The following is a 27,025-nucleotide window of genomic DNA, read 5'->3' as shown; positions in this document are numbered from 1 at the left end:
GCCCCCTTTCAATGCAGAGAGACCAGCGTGCCCCCTTTCAATGCAGAATGACCAGCGTGCCCCCTTTCAATGCAGAGAGACCAGCGTGCCCCCCTTCAATGCAGAGAGACCAGCATGCCCCCTCTTAATGCAGAATGACCAGCGTGCCTCCTTTCAATGCAGAATGACCAGCGTGCCCCCTTTCAATGCAGAATGACCAGCGGGCCCCCTTTCAATGCAGAATGACCAGCATGCCTCCTTTCAATGCAGAATGACCAGCGTGCCCCCTTTCAATGCAGAGAGACCAGCGTGCCCCTTTCAATGCAGAGAGACCAGCATGCCCCCTTTTAATGCAGAATGACCAGCGTGCCTCCTTTCAATGCAGAGAGACCAGCGTGCCCCGTTTCAATGCAGAACGACCAGCGTGCCCCCTTTCAATGCAGAGAGACCAGCGTGCCCCGTTTCAATGCAGAACGACCAGCGTGCCCCCTTTCAATGCAGAATGACCAGCATGCCTCCTTTCAATGCAGAATGACCAGCGTGCCCCCTTTCAATGCAGAGAGACCAGCATGCCCCCTTTCAATGCAGAATGACCAGCATGTGTAACGCTCCGGCGTTTGTTTAGTGAACTGGATTTGCAGCTGCAGAGTTTCCACTCAGTAGTCGTGCAGAGATGTGTTGAATCACCATATCCAACTCTCCAGACTCATCATTGTGGCCCAGCCTGCCTCAGCATGCAAATATACAGGCACTCATATAAGATGTTCCTGGAGTGATAGGTTGTATACGATAGTATAGAGGTGATGTGCTGAAAGGACAGGCGTGAGTAGTGATAGCAATGATAGGCACTCAATAGTAATGTTCAGGAGTGTTAGCAGATGGTGATAGATAGTATGCAGATAGGTTTAGCAATCATGTACAATTAACAGGTGGTAGGGGACAGCAGATGAAGTGTACAGGAATTGCTAACTCAGTGCAAGGATATAGATGGTAGTAGACTCAAGAGCTAGCAATCTATGTAACAGTGCAGATGATAGAAATAGTAATGCATAGATAGCAACAGTCTTTAGTATACAAGAGTAGATAGTGTAAGTTGATAGGAAGGAATCCCCTGCGGGGTACATATCACTAGTTGGTTTTAGAGAGATGAGGGGTCCGGTAATGAGGAGAAGGATCGGTAGCGAGATACAGGATCAGTAGCGAGATACAGGAAATAGCTGGAGGCTTCGGCAGCGTCAGACAAGGCTGTGTAACAAGCGGTTTGCACGAACACCTTGTGAGTGAAAACCGGCGATTGAAATAGCCGCTCAGAGCGGCGCCTAGTGATGACGTCACGAGATTTAAAGGGACAGGTAGCTATATGCGGAAGAATTGGGCTGAAAGGGTACCGAAGGTACCAGAATCTTACAGTACCCCCCCTTAAGCCCGGCTCCGGAAGGCCTATAGCACTGGTCTCTCCGGGTATTTGGAGTGGAACCTTCATATAAGCCTGGGAGCGTGAACGTCAGAAGTATCCAACCAGGTGTCGTCTTGGGGTCCATAGTTTTTCCATCTTATGAGATATTGGAGTTTCCCTCTGTGGATACGAGAATCCAAAATCTCCTTAATCTCAAATTCTTCTCCGCCCTCAACTTGTACTGGAGGTGGAGGCGAGATGGTAGGTCTTATTCCTTGGTTGGGAACATGTGGTTTCAGTAGCGACACGTGAAAGATGGGGTGTATTTTAAGATCTGCCGGTAAGGTGAGTTGAACTGCAGCTCTCCCAATGAGCTTCTCAATTGGGAAAGGTCCTAGAAACAAAGGCCCAAGCTTTTTACTGGGGATCTTTAACCTTAAGTTTTTCGTAGATAGCCAAACGAGATCCCCAATAGCATATTGAGGAGAAGGTCTTCTACGGAGGTCGTAGTACCTTTTTTGTTGGCTATGGGCATGTGAGATGGTGGTGTTAAGTAAACCCAGAGAGTCTTTTATTTGGGTAAGATAGTCAGAGGCTACTGGGTTACTTGATGGCAGGATGCGTGGTGGAAGAAGTGTGGGATGAAACCCATAGTTTAGGTAGAATGGACTTTGCTTAGTAGTACTGTGGGTTGCGTTATTGTAAGCAAATTCTGCCAGAGGGAGGAGGTCCACCCAATCATCCTGTAGGTATGAGGTGTAGCAACGCAAATATTGTTCAATGCACTGGTTGACTCTTTCAGTTTGTCCATTGGTCTGAGGGTGGTAGGGAGAAGTAAGTTTTCGCTCAATTCGTAGTATATGACATAGAGCTTGCCAAAACTTGGAGGTGAACTGTGAACCTCGGTCAGATAAAAGAGTCTTTGGAATTCCATGTAGCTTGAACACATGTTTCACTAGTAATTCCGCTGTTTCCTTAGATGAAGGTAGTCTGCGAATAGAAATGAAATGTGCCATCTTTGTCAGATGGTCCACTGACACTAGAATGGTAGTAAATCCTTTGGAAGGTGGTAATTCTACTATAAAGTCTAAGGACACAACTTCCCAAGGAGCTTTGGGTATTGGTAGACTGCAAAGTAGACCAGATGGTTTTGTAGTGTCAATTTTGGACCTTGCACAGATGTCACATGAGGAAACAAATTTTTGTACAGACGTCTTCATATCAGGCCACCAAAATTGCCTGGTGAGCAAATTGAATGTCTTAGTCATACCCATATGTCCTGCCATAGGTACGTCATGTGATAATTCCAAGATCTTGGTACGCATACCAGGAGGTATGTAGAGTTTGTCGTTAAAGTAGAGGAAGCCTTCTGCATCAGCACTTAGTTGTGGTGGTGGTGAATCCAGTCCTATACTGTGCAGAATCTCTTCCTTCAAGGAACGAACAACACCAATAATACGGTCATGGGGTATTATAGGAAGTGAAGGGATTTCGGCGCAGTTATCTTCGGTTAGCCGTGATAGCGCATCCGCTTTTTTGTTTTTGTCTGCAGGCGTGTAGGTCACTAGGAAGTTGAATCTTAGGAAGAATAATGACCAACGTACCTGCCGGTGGGAAAGAGTCTTGTTGGTCTGAAGGTATTGGAGATTCTTATGATCTGTATATATGAGTATTGGCAATCGAGTACCCTCAAGTAAATGTCGCCAATTTTCTAGTGCCAATTTTATGGCAAGCAACTCTTTTTCACCCACTGGGTAATTCACCTCTGGGCTACTTAGTGATTTAGAGAAAAAAGCAACTGGGTGGAGTGGTGAAGTATTCGTTGGTCGTTGGGAAAGAACTGCTCCTACAGCCATATTTGACGCATCTACCTCCAGGATGTATTGAAGGGATGGGTCTGGATGGCGTAGTATGGGAGCAGAATGAAGCTTGATTTTAACAAGCGGAAAGCTTTATTTGCTTCTTCAGACCATTTGAATGGTTTCTTTACACTTGTAAGTTGTGTGAGTGGTCTCACAATGGAAGAGAAGTTCTTGATGAACTTCCTATAGAAGTTTGAAAATCCAAGGAATCGTTGTAATGCCTTACGAGTTGTTGGTACAGGCCAATCCAGTATACATGATATCTTGCTCATATCCATCTTGATACCGTTCTTAGATATGATGTATCCTAGGAATAGTGATGTCGCGAACCGAAAATTCGCCGTTCGCGAACGGCAAACGCGAACATCGGCAAATGTTCGCGAACCGGCGAACCGGGCGAACCGCCATAGACTTCAATAGGCAGGCGAATTTTAAAACACACAGGGACTCTTTCTGGCCACAATAGTGATGGAAAAGTTGTTTCAAGGGGACTAACACCTGGACTGTGGCATGCCGGAGAGGGATCACGCAAAAAAAAGTTCTTAAAAATTATAATTTTTTGATAGAGAGCCAATTATTGGAAAAATTAAAAAAAAATTAAAATAAAAAATTTCTTTGGATTTAGCATCTGGGGGGTCTAAAAAGTGTACCTGTCAAGTTTCAGCTCTGTAGCATGTCCAGAACCCCTAAAAAACAGCATTTTTCTTATATTTTCAGGAATACGGCTTCTCTGCGGCTGGCTTTTTCTCTTGCAGGCATTTAGCGGGCATTTTTTTAGGCAGGCATGTCATTTTTTGTATTTAGTGTCTGGAGGGTCTAAAAAGTGTACCTGTCAAGTTTCAGCTCTGTAGCATGTCCAGAACCCCTAAAAAAACAGCATTTTTCTTATATTTTCAGGAATACGGCTTCTCTGCGGCTGGCTTTTTCTCTTGCAGGCATTTAGCGGGCATTTTTTTAGGCAGGCATGTCATTTTTTGTATTTAGTGTCTGGGGGGTCTAAAAAGTGTACCTGTCAAGTTTCAGCTCTGTAGCATGTCCAGAACCCCTAAAAAACAGCATTTTTCTTATATTTTCAGGAATACGGCTTCTCTGCGGCTGGCTTTGTCTCTTGCAGGCATTTAGCGGGCATTTTTTTAGGCAGGCATGTCATTTTTTGTATTTAGTGTCTGGGGGGTCTAAAAAGTGTACCTGTCAAGTTTCAGCTCTGTAGCATGTCCAGAACCCCTAAAAAACAGCATTTTTCTTATATTTTCAGGAATACGGCTTCTCTGCGGCTGGCTTTTTCTCTTGCAGGCATTTAGCGGGCATTTTTTTAGGCAGGCATGTCATTTTTTGTATTTAGTGTCTGGGGGGTCTAAAAAGTGTACCTGTCAAGTTTCAGCTCTGTAGCATGTCCAGAACCCCTAAAAAACAGCATTTTTCTTATATTTTCAGGAATACGGCTTCTCTGCGGCTGGCTTTTTCTCTTGCAGGCATTTAGCGGGCATTTTTTTAGGCAGGCATGTCATTTTTTGTATTTAGTGTCTGGGGGGTCTAAAACGTGTACCTGTCAAGTTTCAGCTCTGTAGCATGTCCAGAACCCCTAAAAAACAGCATTTTTCTTATATTTTCAGGAATACGGCTTCTCTGCGGCTGGCTTTTTCTCTTGCAGACATATATATCAGTGGTGGGTGGGCAGTGGCACAGTACACTCTCTGTGGACCTGACAGCAGTCACTGGCACCCAGGCAACTGCAATTTAAAAAATATATATATATTTTTTTACTTTGCAAGCTGCTGTGCCACCTTATATATCAGTGGTGGGTGGGCAGTGGCACAGTACACTCTCTGTGGACCCGACAGCAGTCACTGGCACCCAGGCAACTGCAATTTAAAAAAATATATATTTTTTTTTACTTTGCAAGCTGCTGTGCCACCTTATATATCAGTGGTGGGTGGGCAGTGGCACAGTACACTCTCTGTGGACCTGACAGCAGTCACTGGCACCCAGGCAACTGCAATTTAAAAAAATATATATTTTTTTTTACTTTGCAAGCTGCTGTGCCACCTTATATATCAGTGGTGGGTGGGCACACAGTGGCACTGCAGTGGGCACAGTACACTCTGTGGACCTGACAGTCACTGGCAGCCCAGGCAACTGCAATAATAAAAAATATTTTTTTTTTTTCAATTTATTGCAACAAGATGCTGTGCCACCGTATATATATCAGTGGTGGGCAGTGCACTGCAGTGGGTACAGTGCACTCTGTGGACCTGACACAGCACTCACTGCAATTATGACAGAGGAAAAAAAAATATTTTTTAAAATGCCAGGTACTGTGCCTGTGCCACCCGAAATGAGTGTGGTGTGCACACAGTACAGTCTGTGGTAGGTCTGTGGCCTCTCACACACAGCGGGCAGGCAACTGCAGTGTACAATAGATATATATATATATATATATATATATAGGAAAAACTCTATTACCAGTTACCAGCCCTTAAAAGGGCTTTTGGGGACGCTAAATATATATATATGTATATATATAAATAAAAAAAAAAACCTCAATTACCAGCCCTCAAAAGGGCTTTTGGGGACACTAGATAGATAGATATATATATATATAAGAAGAAACAACTCAATTACCAGCCCTTAAAAGGGCTTTTGGGGACGCTAGAAATATATATATATATATATATATATATATATAAAAAAAAAATTACACAAATACCAGCCCTTAGAAGGGCTTTTTGGGGTGCTGTCCTTACAGCAGTAGTGGACCAAGAACACTGCAAGACCAGGAACACTGACTAACTGTCCCTAGCTTAACAGCAGCAGCAGCAGCTCTCTCCCTACTCTCACTACACACACTGCTTCAGAATGATCTAAGATGGATGCTGCCCTTGCTTATTTATAGGAGGTGGGAGGGTGTGGGAGGGAGGTATGCTGATTGGCCTGGAATGTGTCTGCTGACTGTGATGTTCAGGGTCAAAGTTTGCCTCAATGATGATGTATAGGAGGCGGACCGAACATCGCATATGTTCGCCTGCAGCGGCGAACGCGAACGTTCGAAGTTCGCCGGGAACCGTTCGCCGACGAACCGTTCGGTACATCTCTACCTAGGAATAGTACTTCTTCCTTATGAAATAGGCATTTTTTTAATTTTACGTATAAGTTGTGTGCGAGTAATCTGGATAGCACAAGTCTTACATGTCTTACATGTTCGGACAAGGACTGAGAATAAATGAGTATATCATCCAGATATACCACAACACAAACATCAAGTAAGTCTCTGAAGATGTCATTTATGAATCGTTGAAATGCTGCGGGAGCATTACACAACCCAAAAGGCATCACTAGATATTCGAATAATCCGTATCTGGTTCTGAATGCCGTCTTCCACTCATCCCCATTACGGATTCGGATGAGGTTGTATGCCCCTTTTAGGTCCAATTTTGAAAAGTAGGTAGCTCCGCGCACTTGTTCAATGAGTTCGGGAATGAGAGGTAAAGGATAGCGATCCTTTATCGTAATGGCATTTAATTGCCTATAGTCAATAATAGGCCTGAGACTTAAATCCTTATTGCGGACAAAGAAAAGTCCTGCAGCTGTGGAAGAAGTAGAGGGTCTAATAAACCCTTTCGCTAAATTCTCATCCAAGTATTCCTTGAGATGAGAAAGTTTATCCTGAGAAAGAGGATAAACATGACCGAAAGGTAGTTTACTATTAGGGAGTAGATCAATAGAACAATCGTAGTCCCTATGGGGAGGCAATACTTGAGCATTTTTCTCAAGGAAGACTTCTGATAGATCCTGATAACATGGTGGTGGTGAAATTTCATCTGACACCATGGACAGGATTTTTTTATATGATTGAAGGTTACACGTGGTCTCGCAGTAGTGAGAGGGGAAGGTTAAAGTCTGTGTTTTCCAATCAATGATTGGTTGATGTATGTGTAACCAGGGAAGTCCCAAAATAATGGGAAAATGGGGTGAAGGTAATACATCAAAAGTGGTGGTCTCAGCATGAGACTCATTAGCAGTAGCAAGGAGTGCTTGTGTCTGATTGGTAATTGGACCAGAAGATAACGGAATACCGTTAATAAAACTAACAGAGACAGGTTTAGATTTTGAAATAATAGGTATTTTATTTAAAGCAACAAAACTAGTGTCAATGTAGTTCCCAAAAGATCCTGTGTCGATCATAGCCTTGGTGGTGATCCTATTATGGTCCCACTGTAAGGTCAAATGAATAAAAAGATAGGGATTAGAAAAAGAAGTCGTTGATCCCCCCAGCAAGACATGTGAACACTCACCCTCTTTTTTGCGGACAAGGGGACAGACGCTTATCAAATGATCCGGGGAGGCGCAGTACATGCAGAGATTTTCAGATCTTCTCCTGGCTCGTTCAGTAGACGATAATGGTGGGCGTATGGTTCCTACCTCCATAGGAGTAGGGTCAACGGGCGAAACCCGAGAAGGATTGGATAATGGTACTCCCATTTTCTCAGCCTTTCTTTCTCGCAGTCGCCTGTCAATATTGATGCTGAGTTGTATTAAGTCATCCAAGGTGCCAGGTAAATCCGCTCGGGCGAGCTCGTCTTTAACGGCTTCTGATAACCCGAGTCTGAACTGGGTTCGCAAAGATGCATCATTCCAACCTGAATCAAGGGTCCATCTTTTGAACTCTGCTACGAAGTCTTCAACAGGTCTCCTTCCTTGTTTTAAAGCCCTCAATTGGCTGTCAGCAGTACTCTGCCTATTTGGGTCTTCATATAGGCTAGCGAGTTCTGCTAAAAATAAAGGATAGGAGTTAAGAAGAGGGTCATTTTTCTCAAGGAGAGAGTCTGCCCAAGCCCGTGGATCACCCGACAAATATGAGATAGTGGTGCAGACTTTAATTTGGTCTGTAGTGTAAGTACGAGGTTTTAGATTAAAAAGCAATTGACATGCGTTTTTAAATTCACGAAATTTTTTTCGATCACCTGTAAACACTAGAGGAGGGTTTATTTTGGGCTCACGAGGTTGAGCAGCAGTGAGCTGTGAAATACGAGCTACCTGCTGTCTCAAAGTCTGATTTTCATTTTTCACTTCGGTAAGGGAAAGGATTAGTGCATCTACCTTTTGTGTTAGTTGTAACACATGAGTGGCTAATTCTGCTTAATCCATTTTTTATTTTTTCTGGATCGTGCAATCTGTAACGCTCCGGCGTTTGTTTAGTGAACTGTATTTGCAGCTGCAGAGTTTCCACTCAGTAGTCATGCAGAGATGTGTTGAATCACCATATCCAACTCTCCAGACTCATCATTGTGGCCCAGCCTGCCTCAGCATGCAAATATACAGGCACTCATATAAGATGTTCCTGGAGTGATAGGTTGTATACGATAGTATAGAGGTGATGTGCTGAAAGGACAGGCGTGAGTAGTGATAGCAATGATAGGCACTCAATAGTAATGTTCAGGAGTGTTAGCAGATGGTGATAGATAGTATGCAGATAGGTTAGCAATCATGTACAATTAACAGGTGGTAGGGGACAGCAGATGAAGTGTACAGGAATTGCTAACTCAGTGCAAGGATATAGATGGTAGTAGACTCAAGAGCTAGCAATCTATGTAACAGTGCAGATGATAGAAATAGTAATGCATAGATAGCAACAGTCTTTAGTATACAAGAGTAGATAGTGTAAGTTGATAGGAAGGAATCCCCTGCGGGGTACTTATCACTAGTTGGTTTTAGAGAGATGAGGGGTCCGGTAATGAGGAGAAGGATCCGTAGCGAGATACAGGATCCGTAGCGAGATACAGAAAATAGCTGGAGGCTTCGGCAGCGTCAGACAAGGCTGTGTAAAAAGCGGTTTGCACGAACACCTTGTGTTTGGAAGGATTGGGAAACAGAGATTTCGGGCACAGGAGTTTTGTTAAAAAGATTTCTTTTATTCAACACAGAACTAAATATTTTAAAATCATAGAAAAATACAGGCAAATAATTGTGTATTAAGGACACAGTGAGACCACACAACAATGGTCTATGTTGTACAATATCTCAGTGCATAGAACTTATAAAAGTCGGTTTACATACAGTTCAAAGTACAAGATCATTAGTAGTCATATAATCCTTGGAAACGTATTGCTTGTTATCAGAAGAACCGCCGACGGACACCCAAGCAGTATGGTGCCGGTCAGCAGGGTCGACTGAAAATATAAGTTAACATTCACCATGTAATATATGACCTTTGCTCGACATGTTTCGCTTTCTTAGACAAAAAAGCTTCATCTGGAGCATATCATTTCTTTTGTCTGTGTGAGAAATAACAGTATTTAGATAGATTACATATATGTGTTACCTTATTTTCAGTATGTTATAATTACAATTGCATATCATTTATCTTTCCTTTTAATTACATATAATCGTCTTACACATCTCAGATAAGTCCTTCTATTTTTGCAATATTAACACAATATAACATTGGGTCTTAAGTTGCATTCAGACACTAGAGGAGTTTAGGGGAAAGAACGGAGGTTGCCAATAGTGAGTATATGTGGGGATCCATGCTGTAATTATAGTATAAGCATATATATCCTATTTATATACCTGGTAAATGGACAGAAAGATGTATACATACCTGTACATATAGTAATCAGGCACATATCTCAATTTCCATAGAGAATTCTTTAACGAGGAGGACTGTGCGTTTTGGGAAACTCAAAAAGGCAATGTATAGTGACATAGTAGTGAGGGTAGTCACTCCATGTCTCATATCTGGGTGGATGAGAGCAGAAAAACAATGTTTGTCAGAGTAGTAAGCGTTTTAATTCTATGATATCACTTTAAGGGAAAGCCCATAGGAATGCCAAACCATAAGCTCAAATGTTCTAAAGTGGTAAAATCTGTATGCCTCATGCTTGTTATAAGAGTGTGTAAGTACCCATAGAGCCCATAGAACATCTGCCCTAAAAGGGGGGGGGGGGGGGGGGCAACAGAAAAGACACATAGTCATTCTGGACCGTAAGAGAAGACAGGTGCCATGCGTTTATAAACGATTACACACTAACATATAGAGTTTACCCATTCGTATATGGGCTACCCCTGTAATAAAATATATATCATGTATACTGATTTGCTTTCACACACATATGTGAAAATGTGTGTGTAATCAATTTCGTATCCGGCCCACCCTCCTCTATAATAGTAGGGGGGTGACCAGGGTTATATATAGATAAGCAGTTGCTACATGAGGTCCAAGATGAGTACATGCAAAGCGTACTTAGAATAAACATAAGTAATAAACATAGTAGTAAATATATATAGAGTGCCACCCAAGATGATAGATCGCTATGCAGTACAAAAGTTCCAAACATACACAGACACCTTAGCAATGCTCACCAAACTTAGGAAGGACCAGAGCCTAAATGTAGGGAGCATGTCTCCTCTGCTTGTATGTCGGCTGTTAAGCACAGTAAGATTAAGGTGAATTCCCGGATATCACAAAAGTGTAATGTTACAGTATTCATACTGGCCATATAAAGCTTACCCCTTGCCACGCTGTTCCCAGCTTCCGCACAGTCCTCACCGGATGGGGAACCTCCACCATACCAGGGCTTGTAAATGGCGCCCTTAAGTAGCATGGATCCCGGGTGGTTCGTCAAACGGACGTCACCGCCCCGGCCACTCCCACCGGACATCGCTCGAGAGCTAGCAAGAGGTCCTTGAACTTGGCCTCACGTTCTGTCCATCTACTCCTATGGATAGATATGAGACCATAAAGGACGTCTATATGTTCATAAGGAACTTGACGTATAAACATATCTACGACCCAGAAAGACAACGCAATACACAAGATAAAGAAATTTCAGAAAAAATAAAACATTATACAATGCAAGAATTCCGTGTTCTACGGGATCTAATCTTACTATTGGAGGAAGGCAGTCTTCCGGATTCCCAGTCCCCCGATCAACCTATACAAACAAAGACAGCAAATCCAAGACAGGTCCCCTTCAAACCAAAATCCAATAATTTCCCTGACTTGACTACAAATCCTAACCTTTTGGCTTTTCTGACCACAGTGGTAGGTGAGATTAAAAATTGTGAGCTAAAATCAACACAAAATAATCTTTCTAAACAACAACTACAGATGCTTAACAAACTAAGAAACCATACAGACTTGGTTATCAAACCCTCAGATAAGGGTGGTAACCTAGTATTGATGACTCGAGAGGGATACGAAAAAATGTGCCTTAATATCCTCTCAAATCGTACATGGTACAAAAAGATATCCCCATCGGTTACTACAGAATTTAAAGCAGAGTATTTGGACATGATTGGACGTGCATATCAATTGGCTCTTATAGACAAAGACTGTTATAATTTTCTTAACAACAAATTTCCGAGACAGGCGACATTCTATTCACTCCCAAAAACCCATAAAAATTTAACTTCTCCACCGGGGAGGCCTATTGTATCGGGCATTGGAAGTTTAACTGAAAATGCGAGTCGTTTGATCGATTATTATTTACTACCACACGTAGTGCGGTTACCGTCATACGTCAAGGACACACTCGAGTTTTTAAAAATGATTGAAGATATGGTGGTTCCTCCCGACGCCCTGCTCGTGACTTTGGATGTGGAGGCATTATACTCCAGTATCCCTCACGAGCAGGGCGTCGGGATGATACGCACGTTCTTATATGAGCAAGATCATCACACTTGGCCATTTTGTGATTTTATTTTGGAACTTCTATTGTTTATTTTGAAACACAACTGGTTTACTTTCAACGGGTCCCACTACCTCCAGGTGCAGGGCGTGGCCATGGGCACTTGTTGTGCCCCGGCCTACGCCAACCTGTACCTGGGGGGGTGGGAGCGACAAATCACATCAGATGAAAATTTATCCCATTTTTTTTTCCTCTGTGGCAATCTGGTTTCGTTATATAGACGACATTTTTGCTGTCTGGACAGGTTCAAAATCAATGCTAGATGAGTTTATTGCCCAACTAAATATAAACGACTTCAACTTGAAGTTAACATCTACCATCAGTGACTCGAGTGTTAATTTCCTTGACCTAACGGTACTCAAACATGTGGATGGACACCTGACGACTAACCTATACAGAAAGGAGACGTCAGGGAATGTAATATTACATGCGTCTAGCGCCCACCCAGGGGCGCTTATACGTAGTATTCCATACGCCCAATACATACGCCTACGGTGTAATTGCACATCTGATAAGGATTTCAAAATACAGGCTAACCTTTTACGAGAACGCCTAATGGCTCGTGGATACAGTAAGCGTCTGTTGAGAACAGCTTTTAACAAAGCGTTTTCTCAAAATAGAAACAGCCTCATCTTTAGAGCCAAACCTCCAAATACGCAATCGACAGTTAAACTAATAACCAAATACTCTGCTCATGAAAAAGTATTGAGAGATATTCTTGAACGGAACTGGCATCTTCTTCGTGATGATCCAGTTATAAACAAATACGTGGGCAAACATCCCCAAATTGTTTTCAGGAGAACAAGATCTTTAAGAGATCAACTAACAACAAGCCACTATCAACCCATTAGAAATAAAGTAACAACAGGTAGAGGTACTTATAAATGTCGCAAATGCGCTTTATGTCCTTGGATAGAGGAGAATACTGAATACACTTTACCTAATGGGGAGACGTTTGCTCCAAAATTTCGAGCCGACTGTAGCACACGTGGAGTGGTATACATGATGCATTGCACCTGCGGTATGTTCTATATAGGTAAAACTATAAGAGAGCTCCGCCAAAGGATAAATGACCATGTGTACGTATCAGCAGGGGGAAGGATGATCACGCCCGTGAGCAGACACCTTGACCTATACCACAGGTTCAATCCCAAAAAGGCAAGATTTTATGTGCTTGAGGTTATCCCTCAAGATCCTCGGGGTGGCAACTGGGACAAAAAAATTCTCCAGAGAGAAACTCTCTGGATAGAGCGTCTCAATGCCACTTATAGACCTGGGTTAAACGAAACACAGTCGTACAAACCCTTTCTGTGAAGGTTTCCTTGCTTACCTAATGCCAACAGATCTAATTGACCTCGAGTAGTATACTCGGGTTACGATAATGGCCCTCTGTGGGATATATGGGTCAGGGTGTCGGCTTGGTTTTGGCGTGATCATCCTCCCCCCGTATATACATATATTCAATTATTCTGATACCTCTTCACATTAAATAGGTCTTATGGCACATATACCCCTCTTCCTTTCTTATGTATAACAAACAGTTTTTTGTGCTATAATCCCTATCTCATCAATACTATGATCTTGAGGATTTATAATAAGTCAAAATATGCAGCTTTCTCTTGGGGTTTGAAGTATGGAAGTGTTTCTAGTAGGGGGCAGTTCAGCCCCTGTTCTTTCATTAGGGCTGTTACTATTGAAGCCCTTACTAGTGGTTAATGTCAAAAAATAAACATGGTTATAGAATAATTTTTGATAAACAAATATGTTACCGATATATATCTCCTGGTTTCACCAGGAACATTTTTGTACCTTAGTGAAATTTGCTTTTATATCTGTATTTTTTAAATATATAATTTCTGTCCTTGTTGTGTTGTTTTTTCATTTCAGGCAATTAGAATTCTGATGTAATTGCGGACCGATCCTGTGGGGGCAGTGTGGGTAAGCATGGAGGTCGGCCTCATCAGTGAGATATGTGCGGCCAGATAGGCCGCAGGTCAGTCCCGCCCCTTCCGGGCGGAACTTCCTGTGGCACCTGAGCGGACTGCGGAGGCACTTCCTGCCTCTGTATAGTCTGCATACACCTGTGACTAAGCCGAGAGCCTCGCCGGGGTGTCCCCGCGCTAGCTCTCGAGCGATGTCCGGTGGGAGTGGCCGGGGCGGTGACGTCCGTTTGACGAACCACCCGGGATCCATGCTACTTAAGGGCGCCATTTACAAGCCCTGGTATGGTGGAGGTTCCCCATCCGGTGAGGACTGTGCGGAAGCTGGGAACAGCGTGGCAAGGGGTAAGCTTTATATGGCCAGTATGAATACTGTAACATTACACTTTTGTGATATCCGGGAATTCACCTTAATCTTACTGTGCTTAACAGCCGACATACAAGCAGAGGAGACATGCTCCCTACATTTAGGCTCTGGTCCTTCCTAAGTTTGGTGAGCATTGCTAAGGTGTCTGTGTATGTTTGGAACTTTTGTACTGCATAGCGATCTATCATCTTGGGTGGCACTCTATATATATTTACTACTATGTTTATTACTTATGTTTATTCTAAGTACGCTTTGCATGTACTCATCTTGGACCTCATGTAGCAACTGCTTATCTATATATAACCCTGGTCACCCCCCTACTATTATAGAGGAGGGTGGGCCGGATACGAAATTGATTACACACACATTTTCACATATGTGTGTGAAAGCAAATCAGTATACATGATATATATTTTATTACAGGGGTAGCCCATATACGAATGGGTAAACTCTATATGTTAGTGTGTAATCGTTTATAAACGCATGGCACCTGTCTTCTCTTACGGTCCAGAATGACTATGTGTCTTTTCTGTTGCCCCCCCCCCCCCCCTTTTAGGGCAGATGTTCTATGGGCTCTATGGGTACTTACACACTCTTATAACAAGCATGAGGCATACAGATTTTACCACTTTAGAACATTTGAGCTTATGGTTTGGCATTCCTATGGGCTTTCCCTTAAAGTGATATCATAGAATTAAAACGCTTACTACTCTGACAAACATTGTTTTTCTGCTCTCATCCACCCAGATATGAGACATGGAGTGACTACCCTCACTACTATGTCACTATACATTGCCTTTTTGAGTTTCCCAAAACGCACAGTCCTCCTCGTTAAAGAATTCTCTATGGAAATTGAGATATGTGCCTGATTACTATATGTACAGGTATGTATACATCTTTCTGTCCATTTACCAGGTATATAAATAGGATATATATGCTTATACTATAATTACAGCATGGATCCCCACATATACTCACTATTGGCAACCTCCGTTCTTTCCCCTAAACTCCTCTAGTGTCTGAATGCAACTTAAGACCCAATGTTATATTGTGTTAATATTGCAAAAATAGAAGGACTTATCTGAGATGTGTAAGACGATTATATGTAATTAAAAGGAAAGATAAATGATATGCAATTGTAATTATAACATACTGAAAATAAGGTAACACATATATGTAATCTATCTAAATACTGTTATTTCTCACACAGACAAAAGAAATGATATGCTCCAGATGAAGCTTTTTTGTCTAAGAAAGCGAAACATGTCGAGCAAAGGTCATATATTACATGGTGAATGTTAACTTATATTTTCAGTCGACCCTGCTGACCGGCACCATACTGCTTGGGTGTCCGTCGGCGGTTCTTCTGATAACAAGCAATACGTTTCCAAGGATTATATGACTACTAATGATCTTGTACTTTGAACTGTATGTAAACCGACTTTTATAAGTTCTATGCACTGAGATATTGTACAACATAGACCATTGTTGTGTGGTCTCACTGTGTCCTTAATACACAATTATTTGCCTGTATTTTTCTATGATTTTAAAATATTTAGTTCTGTGTTGAATAAAAGAAATCTTTTTAACAAAACTCCTGTGCCCGAAATCTCTGTTTCCCAATCCTTCCAAATGCAATTGATCAATTGAGGATAGGGGCACACCCTAAATTGGATACGTCATGGCCAAGATGGCTGCTATCTGTGGACACATGACTTGTAAAATAATTCTGATATAAAGGTACGAACACCTTGTGAGTGAAAACCGGCGATTGAAATAGCCGCTCAGAGCGGCGCCTAGTGATGACGTCACGAGATTTAAAGGGACAGGTAGCTATATGTGGAAGAAATGGGCTGAAAGGGTACCGAAGGTACCAGAATCTTACAGCGTGCCCCCTTTCAATGCAGAGTTACCAGCGTGCCCCCCTTTCAATGCAGAGAGACCAGCGTGCCCCATTTCAATGCAGAACGACCAGCGTGCCCCCTTTCAACGCAGAGAGACCAGCGTGCCCCCTTTCAATGCAGAGAGACCAGTGTGCCCCCTTTCAATGCAGAATGATCAGCGTGCCCCCTTTCAATGCAGAATGACCAGCGTGCCCCCTTTCAATGCAGAATGACCAGCATGCCCCCTTTCAATGCAGAGAGACCATTATGCCCCCTTTCAATGCAGAATGACCAGCGTGCCCCTTTTCAATGCAGAATGACCAGTGTGCCCCCTTTCAATGCAGAGAGACCAGCGTGCCCCCTTTCATTGCAGAATGACCAGCATGCCCCCTTTCAATGCAGAATGACCAGCGTGCCCCCTTTTAATGAAGAGAGACCAGCGTGCCCCCTTCAATGCAGAGAGACCAGCGTGCCCCTATTCAATGCAGAGTGACCACAGCGTGCCCGCTTTCAATGCAGAGAGACCAGCGTGCCCCCTTTCAATGCAGAGAGACCAGTGTGCCCCCTTTCACTGCAGAGAGACCAATGGGCCCCTATTCAATGCAGAGTGACCACAGCGTGCCCCCTTTCAATACAGAGAGACCAGCATGCCTCCTTTCAATGCAGAGAGACCAGTGTGCCCCCTTTCAATGCAGAATGACCAGCGTGCCCCCTTTCAATGCAGAGAGATCAGCGTGCCCCCTTCAATGCAGAGAGACCAGCGTGCCCCTATTCAATGTAGAGTGACCACAGCGTGCCCCCATTCAATGCAGAGTGACCAGCGTGCCGTGCCCCCCTTCAATGCAGAGAGATCAGCATGCCCCCTTTCAATGCAGAGTGACCAGCGTGCCCCCTTCAATGTAGAGAGACCAGCGTGCCCCCTTTCAATGCAGAATGACCAGCGTGTCCCCTTTCAATGCAGAGAGACCAGCGTGCCCCCTTTCAATGCAGAGAGACCAGCGTGCCCCCATTCAATGCAGAGTGACCAGCGTGCCGTGCCCCCCTTCAATGCAGAGAGATCATCATGCCCCCTTTCAATGCAGAGTGACCAGCGTGCCCCCTTCAATGCAGAGAGACCAGCGTGCCCCCTTTCAATGCAGAATGACCAGCGTGCCCCCTTTCAATGCAGAGAGACCAGCGTGCCCCCTTTCAATGCAGAGAGACCAGCGTGCCCCCTTTTAATGCAGAATGACCAGCATGCCCCCTTTCAATGCAGAATGACCAGCGTGCCCCCTTTTAATGAAGAGAGACCAGCGTGCCCCCTTCAATGCAGAGAGACCAGCGTGCCCCTATTCAATGCAGAGTGACCACAGCGTGCCCGCTTTCAATGCAGAGAGACCAGCGTGCCCCCTTTCAATGCAGAGAGACCAGTGTGCCCCCTTTCACTGCAGAGAGACCAGTGGGCCCCTATTCAATGCAGAGTGACCACAGCATGCCCCCTTTCAATACAGAGAGACCAGCATGCCCCCTTTCAATGCAGAGAGACCAGTGTGCCCCCTTCCAATGCAGAATGACCAGCGTGCCCCCTTTCAATGCAGAGAGATCAGCGTGCCCCCTTCAATGCAGAGAGACCAGCGTGCCCCTATTCAATGTAGAGTGACCACAGCGTGCCCCCATTCAATGCAGAGTGACCAGCGTGCCGTGCCCCCCTTCAATGCAGAGAGATCAGCATGCCCCCTTTCAATGCAGAGTGACCAGCGTGCCCCCTTCAATGTAGAGAGACCAGCGTGCCCCCTTTCAATGCAGAATGACCAGCGTGTCCCCTTTCAATGCAGAGAGACCAGCGTGCCCCCTTTCAATGCAGAGAGACCAGCGTGCCCCCATTCAATGCAGAGTGACCAGCGTGCCGTGCCCCCCTTCAATGCAGAGAGATCATCATGCCCCCTTTCAATGCAGAGTGACCAGCGTGCCCCCTTTCAATGCAGAGAGACCAGCGTGCCCCCTTTCAATGCAGAATGACCAGCGTGCCCCCTTTCAATGCAGAGTGACCAGCGTGCCGTGCCCTCCTTCAATGCAGAGAGATCATCATGCCCCCTTTCAATGCAGAGTGACCAGCGTGCCCCCTTCAATGCAGAGAGACCAGCGTGCCCCCTTTCAATGCAGAATGACCAGCGTGCCCCCTTTCAATGCAGAGAGACCAGCGTGCCCCCTTTCAATGCAGAGAGACCAGCGTGCCCCCTTTTAATGCAGAATGACCAGCATGCCCCCTTTCAATGCAGAATGACCAGCGTGCCCCCTTTTAATGAAGAGAGACCAGCGTGCCCGCTTCAATGCAGAGAGACCAGCGTGCCCCTATTCAATGCAGAGTGACCACAGCGTGCCCGCTTTCAATGCAGAGAGACCAGCGTGCCCCCTTTCAATGCAGAGAGACCAGTGTGCCCCCTTTCACTGCAGAGAGACCAGTGGGCCCCTATTCAATGCAGAGTGACCACAGCGTGCCCCCTTTCAATACAGAGAGACCAGCATGCCCCCTTTCAATGCAGAGAGACCAGTGTGCCCCCTTTCAATGCAGAATGACCAGCGTGCCCCCTTTCAATGCAGAGAGATCAGCGTGCCCCCTTCAATGCAGAGAGACCAGCGTGCCCCTATTCAATGTAGAGTGACCACAGCGTGCCCCCTTCAATGCAGAGAGACCAGCGTGCCCCCTTTCAATGCAGAATGACCAGCGTGCCCCCTTTCAATGCAGAGAGACCAGCGTGCCCCCTTTCAATGCAGAGAGACCAGCGTGCCCCCTTTTAATGCAGAATGACCAGCATGCCCCCTTTTAATGCAGAATGACCAGCGTGCCCCCTTTTAATGAAGAGAGACCAGCGTGCCCCCTTCAATGCAGAGAGACCAGCGTGCCCCTATTCAATGCAGAGTGACCACAGCGTGCCCGCTTTCAATGCAGAGAGACCAGCGTGCCCCCTTTCAATGCAGAGAGACCAGTGTGCCCCCTTTCACTGCAGAGAGACCAGTGGGCCCCTATTCAATGCAGAGTGACCACAGCGTGCCCCCTTTCAATACAGAGAGACCAGCATGCCCCCTTTCAATGCAGAGAGACCAGTGTGCCCCCTTCCAATGCAGAATGACCAGCGTGCCCCCTTTCAATGCAGAGAGATCAGCGTGCCCCCTTCAATGCAGAGAGACCAGCGTGCCCCTATTCAATGTAGAGTGACCGCAGCGTGCCCCCATTCAATGCAGAGTGACCAGCGTGCCGTGCCCCCCTTCAATGCAGAGAGATCAGCATGCCCCCTTTCAATGCAGAGTGACCAGCGTGCCCCCTTCAATGTAGAGAGACCAGCGTGCCCCCTTTCAATGCAGAATGACCAGCGTGTCCCCTTTCATTGCAGAGAGACCAGCGTGCCCCCTTTCAATGCAGAGAGACCAGCGTGCCCCCTTTCAATGCAGAGTGACCAGCGTGCCGTGCCCCCCTTCAATGCAGAGAGATCATCATGCCCCCTTTCAATGCAGAGTGACCAGCGTGCCCCCTTCAATGCAGAGAGACCAGCGTGCCCCCTTTGAATGCAGAATGACCAGCGTGCCCCCTTTCAATGCAGAGAGACCAGCGTGCCCCCTTTCAATGCAGTGAGACCAGCGTGCCCCCTTTTAATGCAGAATGACCAGCGTGCCTCCTTTCAATGCAGAATGACCAGCATGCCCCCTTTCAATGCAGAATGACCAGCATGCCTCCTTTCAATGCAGAATGACCAGCGTGCCCCCTTTCAATGCAGAGAGACCAGCGTGCCCCCTTTCAATGCAGAGTGACCAGCGTGCCCCCTTTCAATGCAGAATGACCAGCGTGCCCCCTTTCAATGCAGAGTTACCAGCGTGCCCCCCTTTCAATGCAGAGAGACCAGCGTGCCCCGTTTCAATGCAGAACGACCAGCGTGCCCCCTTTCAATGCATAGAGACCAGCGTGCCCCCTTTCAATGCAGAGAGACCAGTGTGCCCCCTTTCAATGCAGAATGACCAGCGTGCCCCCTTTCAATGCAGAATGACCAGCGTGCCCCCTTTCAATGCAGAATGACCAGCATGCCCCCTTTCAATGCAGAGACACCATTATGCCCCCCTTTCAATGCAGAATGCCCAGCGTGCCCCTTTTCAATGCAGAATGACCAGTGTGCCCCCTTTCAATGCAGAGAGACCAGCGTGCCCCCTTTCATTGCAGAATGACCAGCATGCCCCCTTTCAATGCAGAATGACCAGCGTGCCCCCTTTTAATGCAGAGAGACCAGCGTGCCCCCTTCAATGCAGAGAGACCAGCGTGCCCCTATTCAATGCAGAGTGACCACAGCGTGCCCCCATTCAATGCAGACTGACCAGCGTGCCCCCTTTCAATGCAGAGAGACCAGCATGCCCCCTTCAATGCAGAGAGACCAGCGGGGCCCTTTTCAATGCAGAGTGACCACAGCGTGCCCCCTTTCAATACAGAGAGACCAGCGTGCCCCCTTTCAATGCAGAGAGACCAGCGTGCCCCGTTTCAATGCAGAATGACCAGCATGCCCGCTTTTAATGCAGAGAGACCAGCATGCCCCCTTTCAATGCAGAGAGACCAGTGTGCCCCCTTTCAATGCAGAATGACCAGCGTGCCCCCTTTCAATGCAGAATGACCAGCACGCCCCCTTTCAATGCAGAGAGACCAGCATGCCCCCTTTCAATGCAGAATGACCAGCGTGCCCCCCTTCAATGCAGAGAGATCATCATGCCCCCTTTCAATGCAGAGTGACCAGCGTGCCCCCTTCAATGCAGAGAGACTTACCTGCAGCGGCGGCTTCTCCTCAGTTCCCCGCCTCCTCCTCGGCCAATGGAATGCGTTTGCCCGTCTTCTCCTCAAGTCCTCCCACCTCCTCCTCGGCCAATGGAATGCGTTCGCCTTCCGGCCAATCAGGAAGCGGGTCTTGGACCCGCTTTCTGATTGGCCAGGAGGAGAATCTGTGTGTCAATAGCAAAATTTCATTCGCTATTGTCACACAATGGGTGGGCTCGGGGCGCACTGCTCTGCGCCCTGGGTCCACCCTTTTCTGTAGCCTATTAGAGCCTCTGGCTTTAATCAGGTGATTAAAACAAAAAAAACATTGAACTCCATGCGTCCGGTGCCCCACATGTAGATTAGGGTGCTGGAAGCATGGACGGGGGGGGCGGCGCCCCCAATGCACCAGCCGCCACTGTACGGGACCCTGAAAACCAATCACCACCTTCAGGCTTTCTAAGGGCATAAATTGTTGATTTCACTCCTCACTACCTACCACAGTTTTGAAGGCCATAAACCCCCCCCCCCCCCCAAATGACACCTTTTCGAAAAGTAGACATCCCCAGGGTATTTGTTAAGATGCATGGTGAGTGTTTTGCAGCTCTCGTTTATTTTGGAAAATGAAGAAAATAAAGGAAAATGCATTTATTTTTCTCTTTTTTCCATTTTTTCGGGGGGGGGGGGGGGGGGTTATGCTTTCTTGGCATTTCATGGCCTCTGAAACGTTGATAGGTAGTGAGGAGTGAAATCAACAGTTTATGCCCTTGGAAAGCCTGAAGGCGGTGATTGGATTTCGGGGTCCTGTACGCGGCTAGACTGCCAAAAAGCCTCACACATGGGGTATCCCCATACTCAGGAGAAGCAGCAGAATGTATTTTGGGGTGTCATTTCACATATACCCATGGCATGTGTGAGAAAAATATCATTTAGTGACAACTTTGTGTAAAAAAATAAAATAATAATTTTACTGAAACTTGTGGCAAAATATAAAATAGTCCATGGACTCACCATGCCTCTTAGCAAATAGCTTGGAGTGTCTACTTTGCAAAATGGGGTCATTTGGGGGGGGGGGGGTTTGTGTTATCTTACAATTTCAGGGCCTCCGAAACTGTGATAGGTAGGGAGGAAGTAAAATGTGCAATTTACGCCCTTTGAAATTTTGAAGGTGGTGGTTGGTTTTCAGGGTCGCGTACACAGCTAGGCTCCAAAAAATTTTCACACATGTGGTATTCCTGTACTCAGGAGAAGCAGCAGAATGTATTTTGGGGTGTCATTCCACATATACCCATGGCATGTGTGAGCAATTTATCTTTTATTGACAACTTTGTGTTAATAAAAAAAAAATGTAACTTTCCCAAAACGTGTGGCAAAATATAAAATATTCCATGGACTTATCATGCCTCTCAGCAAATATCTTGGGGTGTCTACTTTCCAAAATGGGGTCATTTGGGGGGGGGGGTTGTGCTTTCTTGACATTTCAGTGCCTCCGAAACCGTCATAGGTAGTGAGAAAAGGCAATGAGAAATGTATGCCCTTTGAAATTCTAAAGGTGGTGATTGGTTTTCGGGGTCCCGTCTACAGCTAGACTCCCAAAAAGTCTCACACATGTGGCATCCCTGTACTCAGGAGAAGCAGCAGAATATATTTTGGGGTGTAATTACCCCCCCAACCCATGGCATGCGTGAGCAATATATCATTTTAATGACAACTTTGTGTAAAAAGTCATTTTTCAAACACCTGTGACAAAAAAATTAAATATCTAATGGGCTCGACATGCCTCTCAGGACATTCCTTAGGATGTCTACTTTCCAAAAAGTGGTAATTTGGGGGGGGGGGGGTTGTACTGCCCTGCCATTTTAGCACTTCACGAAATGAGATAGGCAGTAAGAAAGTAAAAGCTGCATAAATTCCAGTATTTACACCATAGTTTGTAGACGCTATAGCTTTTGCACAAACCAATAGAAATACGCTTATTGAGATTTATTTTGTATAAGACATGTAGCTAAATATATTTTGGCCAAAATATATGACAAAAATTGAGCATATTGGATATTTTTAAAAAGACAAAGTAGAAAATGTTATGTTTTCTCAAATATTTTGCTCTTTTTTATTAATATCGAAAAAAAATAAAAAGAGCAGATGTGATCAAATACCACCAAAAGAAAGCTCTGTTTGTGGGAAAAAAAGGACGTGAATTTTGTTTGAGTACAGCATTGCATGACCGCGCAATTGTCAGTTAAATTCAAGCAGTGCCAAGTTGAACAATGTGGCCTGGTCATTAAGCAGGAAAATCCTCCGGTCTTAAAGTGGTTAAGAGTGACCAGTGCCCCCATCAGTTAAGAGTGACCAGTGCCCCCATCAGTTAAGAGTGACCAGTGCCCCCATTAATGCAGAGTGACCATTGCCCCATCAATGCAGAGTGACCAGTTCCCCCATCAATTAAGAGTGACCAGTGCCCCCATCAATTAAAAGTAACCAGTGCCCCCATTAATGCAGAGTGACCAGTGCTCCCATTAATGCAGAGTGACCAGTGCCCCCATCCAATGCAGAGTGACCAGTGCCCCCATCCAATGCAGAGTGATCAGTGCCCCAATCAATGCTGAGTGACCAGTGCATGGGGATTAGAGCGCCGCCTGACTACACAGAGCAAGTCATAAGAAGTCCCGCCTTCTGGACCAGCTCCTATGATAGACATCACCAGTGTGCTGTCTATCATAGGTAGTAGCTGGTCCAGGAGGTGGGACTTTTTATGACAGCGGCCCCGCCGGGTAAGCAGAAGAACTTTGCTTTTTGTAATCAGACGGTGCTCTCCCCCCCCCCCTTCCCCTCTGGAGGCAGCCCAACTATAGCCCCCAGCGGAACCTCTGGTAGGGCTGGCCCTGGGTGCCCCCCTGCCCCTGCTCATGGTGCACCCTCCTAGCATCGGCCCTGCAAAGCGGGGACAAAATCGGGGACAGATTCCGGCCGGGGATGGTGTCCTCAGTCCGGGCACTGTCCCCGGTAAACCGGGGACGTCTGGTCAGCCTAATATAAACACACACATATACATACACATATATAAGCACACACACACATATATAAGCACACACACGCACATACAGTATATAAGCACACACATGTACACACACATACACACACATGTACACACACACACATGTACACACACACATGTACACACATACTTTGTGGTTATGAGTAAGCGAGTGTAAACTCGTGAAACGTGTCAACCTTTGTCCTTTTCCATGATGTATTGATGTCGAGTTTGGATTTACAGTGGTGAATAAACTTCACATGTTTATTTAAAAAACGGCGCTGTACTGTACCTTAGCTTCCTTCCTGCCGGGTATTGCACTCTAGGGGGAGGCAGAGAGTACAGCACACACTGTGCTCTCACTTACCTATGTGTGACAGTTCTGCTGAGGATCGAGGAGCCGTCTCAGCCACCCCTTGCCTTTTCCTCCTATTCAGGCATACAGGGGGTCCTCTAGGGCTCCCTGCAGCATGGGGCCTGGTTGCCATGGCGACTCCAGCAACCCCTATAATTCCGCCCCTGGTGTGTGCTACCAGCTATCCTCATTCCCTAGACCAGAAGGTCTAAGAGCATTTAGGGTGTAGGCAGTTCCTCTCCATGGGTGGCTATACTATATCCTTTCTTCTAATCAGCGATGTAATGGTATATGGGTCTGTCCTCACTCTCTCCCACTATCCACTCTCCTCTCCTCCAGTGGGTGATATGGTTATACAAGAAAGCAACTCCTCATTGTGTAGTATTCCAATTAAAATGTATTAAATAAAAAAAAGTAGTAACTCACATTTAAAATCGATTAAAACAGCATCAGAAACCATAAACTTTCGTGATTGGCTGAAAACCAGACGTGATGTACCCAACTCCTTCCCGACTATTTGTCTCACAGCCCATGTGACTTCATTAAGGGTCTGATGCAGTTGTTATCGATTTTAAATGTAGCACTGCCCCCTAGGGAGCTGCTGATATTGGATTCTCCTGGGTTACCCATAGCAATAGTCTGTAAAACCTATCACTTTATCGCTTGGCTCAGACAATGAACAGTCCAGGGGATTTGGTTTTTTGTGTTTTATTTTAGAACTTGGATGGGAGAAGGGATGAGTGGGATACTCCAACTTGAACTATGCACAATTTCTGAGGACAACTGACTGTTGTGTGTGCGGAGCAGACCCCTGGCAAGCTTCCCGGTACTCACAGACACTCACTTGTCAGTATCCTGGGCCTCCTGGCTCAGCATCACACACTTGGTCCACTAGGCCGACTGCCTGTGACCACCTTCCTTGCTGACAAGAGAAGAGACAGCCGTCACCCTCCTCCTGGGACCTGGCTTCCCGTCCAAAGATGCCCTGTCACATGTGCCCTCGGCTTTTATGACCTATCCCAGAATGCACCACTCTTGTGCCAACCCACTGGGACAGCCACAAAAGCCTGTGTGTCACTGGCTGGATTTCCTCCACTGTCCAACAGGGTCACCCATTGGATACAGTGGGGACACTCCCTCAGCCCAGAGAAATCACACCCTGGACACATGCAACAGGCAGAACTAACATTCAGGCTCCCCTGATAAGCAGATAGAGCTGCTAAGTTTTTACCAACCTAGCATCTACCTAGGAGGGTGCTACATCAATGTGAGTTAGGGTTCTTTCGCACAAGCAGGCGGATGACAGCTCCATCTCTGTTATCTTTGCAAAGACAGACCTGTCAGATGCCCGCTCTCCTCTATGGGACATCGGATGAAAACAGACCACCTGTGCATTTTCATCCCATCCTATCCGATCCTCCAGACGGATGGAAAATAGGGTTTCCATCCAGATTTCACGGACAGGATCGGATCGGATAGCAGCAGGTGTCCGCTGACATCCGCTGCTCCATAGAGGTACATGGAGCATCCGATCAGGTCTGTCTGAAAAACTGAATAGCTTTTAGCAAAATAGTTCCAAATGTATTATATAAAAAAAAAAAAACACGTAGTAAGGCCCCTTTCACACGGGCTTTCCGTAGTAAGAAAAAAAAAAAACAGGGGTTGGTCTAACTTAAGAATTTTGCATAGTGCCACTGGGATCACCATAAATATGGCAGTCCTTCCCTTGGCTCTGAAACCATATGCATACAAAGTGTGAAAGGGGCCTTACTACGTTTTTTTATATAATAAATATGGAACTATTTTGCTTCTTAGCAGGTAAGTTACATACCGGTATGTCTTTTCTTCAGGTGCACATAGTTGGGTTTTTTTTGCCTTCACAGTGATCACTCCTCCAATGATCAAATCTCCATCCAGAGAATATTGGAAGTCATCAAACACGTCAGTAAACTTCAGGGTACAGGCTTGATCTGGTGCTCCTGATTGCCTGAGTGTCATACATTGGAGGATCACACAGACCTGGATGATGTAGGTGTATGATACGACCATAGCTCTGATCACTGGATGAATTTTTTAAAATTGGTGAAGTCTTTAATCCGTTATGTGTGACACAGACGTCTGCAGGATACCAGTGACAGTAGAAAGAGCTGACTCCTATCCCCCTACATTTATACAGTTCAGTGCCATACATCTCTCATTGTCCTGAATACGGTGACATCGTCTTCTATCTACTTTTTTTTTCTCGTTTATTTCTTAGTGGGTAATTATGGTCCTCTATTATTAATATTATTTTAAAAACTCTAAGAACACAGTTTTCCTTTAAAAGAAACTCTAGTCAACAAGAAAAACTAAACATTTTATATGTCAGATAAAGTGCACATTAAAAAAAAAATACACAGGTGCTACAATATAATATCAAAATTATTCTTTCACTTACAATAGCAATCCATATACCTGTTCTATAGAACTGTTTTATTAACTTAACCACTTCTGGACCGGAAGATTTTCCCCCTTAAAGCGGAGTTCCACCCAAAGGTAGAACTTCCGCTTTAAATACTGCTGACCCCCTGACATGCTACATTTGGCATGTCATTTTTTTGGGGGGCGGGGGGGGGGGGGATTTGGGTACCTGGATTTGACAGGTACCCGCTTCCACTTACGCTCGGGCCGCCTAGGTGAGCAATGGAGTCCGCAGGGTGGAAAGCCCATGTGAAAGAAACCTTATAGAGTCTACAATCAATGGTGCCAATCATT

The 27,025-nt window shown here is 45.5% G+C and overlaps 1 protein-coding gene across 1 annotated transcript in view; it reads right to left on the bottom strand.

The window, feature by feature from the left end:
* The window catches only part of LOC309550042 (vomeronasal type-2 receptor 26-like), a gene marked incomplete at both ends in the record, with an annotated part of 53,353 nt that extends 27,033 nt beyond the window's left edge, over positions 1-26,320 (bottom strand). The window contains one exon of the mRNA XM_082250510.1: positions 26,103-26,320. Coding sequence (XP_082106636.1) covers positions 26,103-26,320 — 218 coding nt within the window. The remainder of the gene's footprint in view (positions 1-26,102) is intronic.
* Between the last annotated feature and the right edge of the window lie 705 nt (positions 26,321-27,025).

The sequence above is a fragment of the Pelophylax lessonae genome (assembly GCF_965119305.1).
Source record: "Pelophylax lessonae genome assembly, chromosome: 1".
Taxonomy (NCBI): domain Eukaryota; kingdom Metazoa; phylum Chordata; class Amphibia; order Anura; family Ranidae; genus Pelophylax; species Pelophylax lessonae.
The sequence above is the reverse complement of the archived record's forward strand: the minus strand, read 5'-3'. Positions and strand labels throughout refer to the sequence as shown.